This window comes from Fukomys damarensis, unplaced genomic scaffold, assembly GCF_012274545.1.
Source record: "Fukomys damarensis isolate Sample0158 unplaced genomic scaffold, DMR_v1.0_HiC HiC_scaffold_12, whole genome shotgun sequence".
NCBI lineage: Eukaryota > Metazoa > Chordata > Mammalia > Rodentia > Bathyergidae > Fukomys > Fukomys damarensis.
Window position 1 is genome coordinate 36548436 of NW_022900924.1, and position 11144 is coordinate 36559579.

The 11144-nt window shown below is 33.6% G+C and overlaps 1 protein-coding gene across 4 annotated transcripts in view; it reads left to right on the plus strand.

The window, feature by feature from the left end:
• Naaladl2 (N-acetylated alpha-linked acidic dipeptidase like 2) overlaps positions 1-3744 on the plus strand; it is an 853454-nt gene extending 849710 nt beyond the window's left edge. For all 4 annotated transcript variants that reach the window (XM_010632423.3, XM_010632422.2, XM_010632424.2 and 1 more), the window contains one exon: positions 688-3744. In XM_010632423.3, coding sequence (XP_010630725.1) covers positions 688-886 — 199 coding nt within the window. In that variant the 3' untranslated portion in view covers positions 887-3744. The remainder of the gene's footprint in view (positions 1-687) is intronic.
• The last annotated feature ends 7400 nt before the right edge of the window (positions 3745-11144 follow it).

The window sequence follows — 11144 nt, forward strand, 5'->3', positions numbered from 1 at the left end:
ATATATATTTAAATCTAGAACAATAAGTCTCAATTAAGGTCAATTTTGCCCGGTTAAGGATACTATGGTAGTGTCTAGAGATTTGTTTTCTTATAACTAGAAAAGGGATGGTAAGGATTTCTAGCTTGAGGGGCTCAAAAATACCACTCACATCCAACAAGGCAGCTAATGCAATAGAGGCTTTTCTCACACTTCACTCTGAAGTTGAGAAACTTTGATATTTAGGTTTATTGTTTCTGTCTTTTTAGTAACAATTTACTTGTTCTTATAGTGTTATTTTCCCTCTAGATTTCTCACCGTCTGCTTTTGCTAGAAAAACATCATGGTGTCAGTTTATTGTATTTTTGTCCCACATATTAAGTAGCAATTAGATTTTGAAACATCATCAGATTCACATTCAATTTTTGTAGTTTTGATCAAGCTTCATATGTTCTTTTTCTGAGACACCGTTGAGTGTGTCCTATCAGGAGGTATATAATGTATTATTCTCTCTCTCATCAATACAGAAAACTATTGATGGTCAGTATGTATATCTATTATTTCATTAGGGCTTGAAAAATGGTTATATTGCATTTTAGTTATGTCTTTACATCAAATATTACTGCTTCTTGGCAATGTTCCTTACAATGTTTGGTGTGGAAATCACACTGTGTGTGCAGCATTTACACGTTCCATGTTTCCTTGCAGAAATATCCTGTACCACATGGATGAGAAGACAAGCCAGTTTTCAGTACTCATGGAGGCTTGGGAGCACTGCAACTCACATGCATCAAATGAGACCCTTCAAGGAGTCCTGTCAGAGGTTTTGAACAGCATTAATTCAGCTCAGGTTTACTTCAAAGCAGGACTTGAAGTGTTCGAGAATGCCTTGGTAGCAAAGAACTGAGAATGCTCTCAGCATTTTTAAAAAGTTTGTTTACAATTCTATAAGCAAAATTCTAATCTGACCAGATTTTTTTGACATTGAGGACCCCCCACACACGGCTTTTCAACTCTAAGGCTATTATTACATGGTTTTTTTTAATGTACATAGAAAGAACTTTTTGCACATCAAATATTGTTCTTATATCTACATTTCTGAATACGTAAAACAACTTATTGAAATAGTACTGAAGATTTATCTATTAAAAGAAATCTAATGTATTTTTTATATATAAAGTATTTTGGGAGGAAATTTCCACGAAGTTCTGGACATCTTCTCTCCTATGGACAGAACACACAGTTATTCTTTTTAATAGTTCTATTAATGACCAAGTTTCTATAGTAGAAATGGAAAGTTGATAGTTTCAGATTAATTTCACTATTAAGTGTTCAATATGAAGAATTGAAGTATTCTGACTGCAATGACCGGTTACCCAAAGTCACTTTGAATGTTTCTGTCTTATGAAATGAAGTTCCTCTTCTTAACACAACTAGATATAGTAATACACTGGTTACAAAATTGTATTTTTAAGTATTAATGAAAAAAAGAGCCATAAACATTCCAGGGAAAATTCTCAAGGTAGCTGCATAAAGCAATTTAAATGCAAATTTTTTTCCTAACAATTTATAAGGTTACCAGCTTTCAAACCCCTAATTTGCTTCAGTTGATTTTATAAGAATTTCAAAAGTGATATATGTCTTATGAGAGAGAAAACATTTATTTCTTTTTTCTGTGGCTTCTGTTAAAGCCACTGAAACAGAGGCTACTCTAAAAAGAAAGCATCTCACATGACTTTTCCTTCCCATGTCTTTTCTGAAACTGCTGTAAGGCAGTTTTCACAGAACGCTATATAATTTTCACAAGAAAATAGCCAAGTTTCTCTTTGAAAACCCAAAATATCATAAAAAGCACTTTAATGCTTTTTATGTTACTGGCAGAAAGACCTTGCTCCAAAAGAAATATTTTTTGTCAACAACAAACTGTAAATCTTTGAAGTATATTTGATATTTTTTCCTTCTTTATCCTTAATTGCAACTAAGGTGAAAGCACAGAAAATATTCATGCTTCTAATTCTATGCAGACAGTATAGAGTTTTTCAATAAAGAATGCATTTCTTCCAAACTTTACTTTTTCTTTCATGTAGAAAATTCAGCTTTTTCATATCAGCAATGCCACTGAATATCTCCAGCATTCACTATTACCCAAACTCTAAAATTCTGCCTAATGACGGGCATGTTAAACTTTTAGTTTATCATTATTAATATTTACAAAATGTGCTCCTGACATTGGATCGCACAGTTCCCCTAAGGAAGAATAACTCTCACAATATTTTTTATTCATTTTCTTTATTAAACTCAAACAGATGCCCCTTACACATTGCCAGAATAGTATTGCAAGCAATACCTGGATGTCTGTCTTCACTTGGGCATGAATGTAAGCCTAGTCTTAGTTGAAAGAAATCTAACGTTGAAAAGAAATAACTACTTAGTGTTGACTAATGAATTTATTATAGTCAGCTTCTCCTACTGTAAGTAATGTTTGTATGCCCAAAGCAGAGAATTGAGGCAATTAGCTGCGTAATTCAAACAAACCCATTCTCATCAGAATAGCCCTTGCATCCATGTTTTCATAGGAAAATTGAAGCTACCTTCCAATTTTATAATCCACTTACTTATTTGAAAATATGTGCCATGTTGAAGGGTGTGCATAGAAAGGATTAAAATGACCGGGCTCTTGTGTGCATTGAACTCAGCGCCCTGGCCTGCTTTGGAAAGCTGAGCAGCAAGAAAGAATTTAGAATACCCTCACAGACTTGTAGGCTCGCATAGTGGGATGCCTTGCATCAAAGGACCTTAAATAATTAATCAGAAGTTAATGTGTTCTTTTTTTTAATGTGGAGTTAAATTTAAAACAAAGAATGAAAAAAAAACTGTTATCGGTTTTGTAAGTTTCTTTAACAAATAAAGTTCTAAATAAATTTCCTCCCATGATTCACAATAGTATTGAGAGCAAAGAACATTTTTATTCTTCCTTTTATTTAAAGACTGACTGGATGTAGGTAAGTCATACTGCATTGACCGTAAAGTATCATTATGTTTTACCCATCACTTCTAAAATTATATGACTTTTGGCTCTTCAGTTCAGTTAACTCTGAACCTACTTGCATTTGTTAGACTGCTTAGGATTAGGTATAGAAGCTAAATTATAATTAAAACAGATGTCCAACAATTCTACAGATGCTATTTTACATCTTTAACTGAAGCAAATTTAACTAGTAGCATTATAACTATAGTATGATTATCTCAATTTTACTCCAGATTGACATTACGTTAATTTTGCCCTGGTAGATTCAAGGAAAATATCCTGCACAAGTTAATATCAAATGTTCATGTGAATTTGTAGTATGGATAAATTGCTACTGAGACATCTGGGTACCGGCTAGTTCTCAAAATTCTTCAATCTTAGACTGGTACCAAAAGATAATGAATTCTAAGTAACTAGTCTCTCATGACAGTGTGACAAGTGTGTATCCGTGAAATTTGTATTTGGGAAGATGACTATACAATACTAACCTTCATAGAAATGCATAAGTCCTAGAGATAAAAGGTAGGCTAACAAAAGTTCCAGTCTAAGCTGTAGGGTCTTGTCTTTAAACAGAGAAAGCATTCTAGTGCCCATCAGATAAAGTAAATGAAGGAAAAGTGACTGTGACATTTGCAAGTAGTCATAGATTCAGTTGCAGAAACATTTTTAGCAGTTGTTTCTCTGTTTTCTTATGTAGCATATTCCTGTTTCTCTCGCTCTCTCTTTCTCTTTCTCCCTCTCTCTCTCCCTCCCTCCCTCCCACCCTCTCCCTCTGTCTCTCTCTCTCATTATGTAGCATTCCTGTTTCTCTCGCTCTCTCTCTCTCTTTCTCCCTCTCTCTCTCCCTCCCTCCCTCCCCCCCTCTCCCTCTGTCTCTCTCTCTCCCTTTCCACCCCCTCTCTGTTTGAAGAGACAGAATATAACCTTTTCCAGTCCCTTGTAAGTAACCAGCTATTTCATAAAATGTTCTAAAAACTGGACACACTGCTTTAAATTCCAGGCTAGCTCACTCTCTGATAATGTCGACAAAACTTTCTCAAGTTTGTCAAGTTTCTCTGTCAAGGATGCAGGGCAGAGGAAACAAAGACTGGTCACTTAGAGGAAATGGGGAACATCTCCACTTGACACCAGAAGTCAGGAAGTAGAACACAGAACAAAATGTATTTATAAAAGGATATGTTAGCTTGGTATAAAATTGGCAATCTGAATCAGCACTTCTCAAAATGAGAAATTTGGTGAGAGAGGCCTTGGAATCTCTATCTTCAGATTGCCAGATGATCCTTATGAACACTGAAGTTTAAGAATGTCTTAATATATATAATCCTGGGTCCTCAGAAAATATTAATCGACACTAAGTAAGTCAAAGAATCACAAAGCTTTTTTAAATGGAACTATTACCAAAAATGGGCCTATTTTATACCTAAGGAAAGTATTCCACGTAGCTAAAATGTACCTGGTGCATGTGAATCACTCCTTTAGATAGTTTCCACAAGTTTTCCTAATTCAGTCCCTTCAAAACATCATGTTAAAAATGAGAGAACTATGTGTAATGGCATCCACATATCCAAAGTCAATAAAACATACTGAGATATGCATCCCTCTAGTGTCTATTTCTATGTTCTTCAAATTGAGTGCTACATAAAAACATCAGAAATTACTTGATTTAAGAAAGTAATATAATTGGAAATTTTAATCTACTCTTCCACAATTGTGCAGTACTATACTGTCTGCTACTTCCTTGGTATGATGGAGGAACTTGAAACAAAATACACCATTCCTCAGTAATACGCACATGTATAGGTAAGTTTCAAGGTATCTGTAAGGCATTAAAAATAAGTGCATCAATGTAGAATATGAGGACAGCTAGACTTGCAAACTGCAGAAACAAAACCAGAAGCACAAGTCTCACAATTTTCCCCTCCAAATGCCTGTATAATTTCACTGAAAAGAGATTATGTGCTATGATTTAGAACCATGGTTTTATATCAATCCCAAAAACTAAGAGTAACTAATGAACTGTATAAACTAAATATATGATACATAATAGTTTCTCCATTAGAAAGATAAGTATCACAAAAATAAATGATTTGTTACTTTCTTATAATGAATCAACATCTTTGTCTCAGATAAAAGCTATAGTTATTTTCATAATACAGCTACACTGGTAAGCTTAGTCAAAAATGTGAGACATTCTGTGGCAGGTGTAATTAATTACTTCAAAAATTAAGCTTCTTCTTTGGATAACACATTGTTATCTCTTTTGGTCAGTTTAAGAGTGTCTTAGCTACATATTTACTTAGTGGGAAGGAATTATATTAACCTTTCATTCCATGTGCTACATGGAAGGGAAATTAGCCCATATATCCATATATTCTAATTAATTTGTCAGCAATGCAACAGTCTCTTCACAGGATCTTGAATGCAGCTTAGAGTAAAAAACAAGCAATGTGATATTTGAGAAAAATATCCAGCCCAGAACTTGTAGTTCTTTCATGAGTTTGAATGGTTAACCTAAAAAAACCTGGTTACAATTTGCTATTCAGGAAGATTTTCAAAAGCTTCACAGGTTTATACACCCCATTAAGTGTGAAGACTTTTCACTTAAGTAGATTTGTTTCATACAGTTTAGGATTTTAAATGATATGAATTTGAAGAAAATGTTTTCTGGTCATCACCATGTCCATGTGATTTTCTGTTTTCTCTTTCTAACTATATTCTGGCAGTGAGATTTTCCCTCTGTCCATCTCTAGATATAGGCATCTGTTAATCATCCAGACTTTTAGTTCTATAATGCCTTTCCATTACCCTTCAAGCATGTATACTACAGTGCCTTTAGTACAGTTGAGATGCCGAGTATGTTGAGATCTGATTTACTGAAAGATGTCTATTTCCTAAAGACATTTATAAGCACATATTCAGATTGGGTCAGAACTAACAACATAAAGGATTAATGTGAAGTAGTTTCACGTAGACTTCAAGAAAAAATGCTGCTTTGAATTTTAATATTTCTACTTAGGTCATTTTTTTTGTTTGAATTATACATTCGTACATTATAGCTTACCAGATTCAAAATGGTAATTTTGACTTTTTTTCCTGCCAAAATACAATCATCAATGCCAAAGAAATGCATGGCTACTCCAATTTTGTATGCAGGAGTCAGTCAAGAATGAACTCTGAAGAGTTGATTCAGTGCCTACATGTAGACAAAGCTTTAATGAGTGTAGACAGAGCCTAACAGTATTCCATTTAATTCTTTTGATGTCTTAAGCCAGTAAGCACTGAGGTAGCTTTTCTCGGAGGGAAACATTTTATTTTCCAGGGGCTAATTAATATGCACCACCTCAGTTCCCAAAGGACCACACAGGTGCCTGTACTATGCCATATGTCATGTGTTATATTCCTGAATGCTCAAGAGATTAATATACAATCATTACTATGAATTATTATGCTGCATTGAAGTTAAGGTTGGTCTTTTGTTCTAATTAAAATATAAACCTGGCATCTGTGTAGAATTTAGCTAGAGATGCAGAGTCTCTATTTTAATGAAATACATATATTTTTCAATCAAACTGTGTATTTATTTAATTAACCTGCTCAGTAATTATAATTTTCCAACTTCCTCAAGAATCTTTATTGAATATATTACCATTCTGGCGGTTAATACTTGATTATGCTTTGTCTTTGGAATTTTCTAGTCATTTCTGAATCATGTTTGCGGTGTCTATGGTAGTGTTTCATTAATAATACTTTTCATTTAGCTTCATTTCAAGCTAGTGTGACTGGATTACCTTACTCCAAAAGAGAATAAAATGCTATTACTCTAGAAACATAATTTTGGCATATGTACTTAATAAGAAAAAACATACAAACAAAATATTTTGCTACACCATTGCAAATTGTCTGCAGGAAACAAATGCCTAGATGATTAAGTGTAGCTCACATAATCATATTCCAAAGATGTTATAGATAATTCTGTTTAGTAGCTGAAATAGGATTCTAGTGTTTACATTGCAAACAAAAAGGATTAGTGGAAAAGACATCCCACATATTCTAACTTCCTACTTGGAGAATCAGAATTATATTCAGAAAGGAAAAAAAAAAACTCTCTAGGAGGCTTCAAAGGGGTAGTTTATTTTTACAGACCTCCAGAAAATCAGCATGACATTTTGATAATGGTTTTGTATATGTGTTTGGAATGTTAATATACACCATGTATTTAATATTTTAATCAGTCTGTAATGTATTAATGTTCAAATATACACATTTTTATATACATTAAAATTCTTAGTGACTTAACATTAAAATATAGCTCTAAAATGAAGCATGAGGATGAACAGGAGATTTATAAACTAACTTGGGTTAAAATTTGAAGGATTAATTTTCCAAACAAATTTCCTTTGATTAAAAACAAATACTTCTCAAGATGTTATTCAATTATGAAATTGCACTGAACTATTTTAGCGTTAAGTTTGTTCAAGGTAATTCGATTATCATCTGTGATTTAGAAATATTTTTATTGTACAGATATTTTCACTGTCATTCTTTGTTTTAATTGATTTTTAATGGCCTCAGTTAGAGACGTGTATGCAATTTTCTAATTACTATATAGAGTTGAATGTCTGATTCCTTAATGTGTGGATACCAATCAGAAATTTAGTTCTATCTATATTTTGCCCAAGCATGATCTCAGTCCATTGTTTAACATTTTTGTGTTCCTTAATGTGATTCAATATACAGCTTTTATTGTGATATAGAGTTACAAAAAATGTACTGCGATACCACATTCCTTAAGGATATAAGTGAATATTTTATATTTCAGTTGCTTAAACATTTGCACATAATTATAAACATAGTACCATGAAATGAAGGCATCTTTTCAAAACATTCTGAATCATAATGCAATGAATATGTACAGAGAAATGGTAATGTTTAAAATACCCATTTAAAATGTATTAAATACAGGTGAAAATCATTTGTATTGTGTGTTTTATGATGAAATATAGCATTTTAAATATGCAAAATGAATTTGTTGTTAGTATGTTTTATTAGGGAATTATATTTACATAATGTGGATCACATCAAAACAGGATGTCCCTTTGTCTAAGGAGCATTCTATATACTATGTTTTATCATCTTTTTTCTTCTTTACTTTCCATTTTTGAGCTTTCAGTGTGTGTCAAGTTCTAAAATCAGGTGATACCATGTATAACAACTCCAATGCTAAAGAGTACTGTTTCAGAAAAATGCTGTCTGTTATTTGTCACACAGAAAAAGGATCTCTACTTGTCTGACATAGTAGGTTTCATCTGTTTATTCATGTAGCAAACATTTCCAGGAGCCTGTTCTAGACCAGGCACTGTCCTGTATTGTGTTCTAAAGATACAAATGGGATCAGCATACTGTCCTTCTAGGATATGACAGCCAAATAGGATATAATACTTCAGTTTATGGGCCAGGGATTTAGCTCAGTGGTTTTCCCCTCCTCCCTTGCAAGCGCAGGGTCCTGAGTTTGATTCCTAGTACCCTCCCCTCCAACAAAAATACAATTCAAGTAGGATATAACACTTCAGTTTATTAACAATACAAGATTTAGTAATATCATGGACAGTAGAGTTTGTTGTAAACATATTGAGAGAGCAGTTATGGCTGAAAGACACCGCATGCTCATGTCACATGTGTGTCCCAGTGGGCCTTCCTTAGCTTTCTAAAAAAGAGTTTCTCCAGTGCATGCTATACAATAGCTATCATTTATTAGAGGCTTATCATTGTGTTAAACTCTAATTTGTAAGTATTAGTTAGATGTTATTTAATCTTAAAGTACCTTGTGAGTTAGATATTATCATTCTGTCCCATTTTATGGATGAGAAAACTGAAGGTAAAAGAGACTGATAATAGTTAACAATTATTATGTTATGACATACAGATAGAAATTTTAAATACTTTGAAAAATCTATAGGATAACACATTAATCTACTCAGGAAGGAATACTAAATTATGAAAAATTATATAGTCACACATCATTTGATAATGGGGATGTGTTCTGAAAATTGTTATGAAAAGCGTTGAACAATCTTGTCATTGTTTGAACATCGCAGAGTATACAAACTAACATGGCCACTCCATCACTAGACAATATAGTTTTATGAGACCACCATTGTATATGCAATCTAGCATTGATTGAAACATCATTATGCAACTCATGACTATATATTATTCATGGACATATGTTCCATGTGCTAAAATATAGCCTTAAGGAAAATGAACAATTTATCTCATGCGAATAGGAGAAATGAGGGGCTAAGTGTGGAATACATAGGAAAATCTTAACAGTAGTATTTTATTTTATAGCTGAAAAAGAATTTAATCAAAATATGGAGTGGTAGATTCGGTTATTAGTCTATGTTTTTACATCCTCACTTATCAATTTGAGTGGTGGGTGCATGTGTTTGTTATGTAATATTTATTGGTTCTCTGAATTAGTCTTCAAACTAACGTAATATTCCCAGTACACTGGTCCGATTCTGAGTCCACAGTTATAAACCACTAACTTGATCTGAGTTTCTAAATGCTGAAATCTTATAAGCTAAATCCTTTTCCTCTCTCCTTCAACTATATTAATCTTATAAAGTAGTTTCCATATAGCATTCTCTGGCATCCTATATGCTCATAGGTGTAATTTCAGGATAGTTATATGTGTTGTTAACTTTGTTTCTCTTTAATTCCTTCCTATCTTAGTACGTACACTGAATTCTCAAAGCAAAACAGAATTATCTTTGATTCTCTTACTTCCCTAACTCCCTACATCCCATCCATCAGCAAGTTTGCTAGTCCTGCTACAATTCTCCATGGCCACTCTCACTGCCCTACTCTGTGCTACCTTCTCTCTTCCTGGAATTTATTAGCCATTGTAACTATTTTCAGCAGACAGGAATTTATAATAGGCCAGTGATTACAAAATTATTAAAAGGCTAGAATAACAAAAACATGAAAGTGTTATTCCTAAAATAGCAATTTAGGCCTGGAGAATCATAAAAGAGGAGATCAGGGGTAAATGAGGAGCTGAAACTTTTGAAAACTGCCCGTGTGCCAATGGGGCTGTGCACAGGCTGAAAGAACAGAAGTATGAGAGTTTCCACTCTCTTCATCTCCCCGACGAAAAGAAGAAAAAATTTAAAAACAAATATGTTTCATACCCTTTTTTATACTCTCACAAATGCCTGTCATTAGCAGATGCAGCTGGAATCCAGTTGATGCAAGAATCTGTGAGACCTGTGCTCATGTTCCCCATCTTAGCCTCATGCCTTAATTCCTTTCTGACTGCTTTCACTCTCTCAGGGGATCTCTTTCATCACGTTATACCAAGTACCTCTCAAAATTCAGAAGAAGTATTATGAAGTCTGTTCAAATGACCCAAATTGGACTCCCAGCATATGATTTCTGTGCATGTTCTTATATTTTCTGGGATCTGGTGGCTTAAATTTCTGTTGGTTTTGTGAGGCCTGCTATTGTCTTTAAGTTCAGATTTGATTTATCTAAAGCAAAAAGAAAATTGAATTAAAAATATATCCTATTAGATTCCTAAGTTAAGTAGATATATAATTCCACACAGAAAGAAAGAAGAAAAGACACATTAATGTAATATAACCACTAGAACATCATCCCCAAGTGTTTTTGCATTTCATCATCTTGTCTAGATTCTGTGGAAAACTTCTGTACTTCACATTGTTTAATTTGTCTGATTTAGAAGAGTGAAAAGTCTACTCTGTACTTAACATTAATTCAAAGTCTTTGAGTCCTTTTTGGCTTCGAATATGTGGCAGTTATTTATTACCTTCCCTCTTTATTTTCAACAGGTCATCTCATGTCTTCACAGATAGAAACACCCTTCTGTTTTTGTAATGTGAGATGAGTCTTTTTTGTTTCATCCCTTTTCAAAAAAGGCAGCAGCATTATTACCCTCATCAGCACCAACATCACAACCTTTCTAAAGTTTACACCTGTTTAAATACTTATCTTTTAATTTTCTGTACGAGTCACTTTTTTGTCACTGGGACCTAAAATCTGACACCTACAACTTAGAGGAAGAAGGGCTTGGTTGGCTCATGATTTCAGGGCATTCAGTCCATGAACAGCTGGG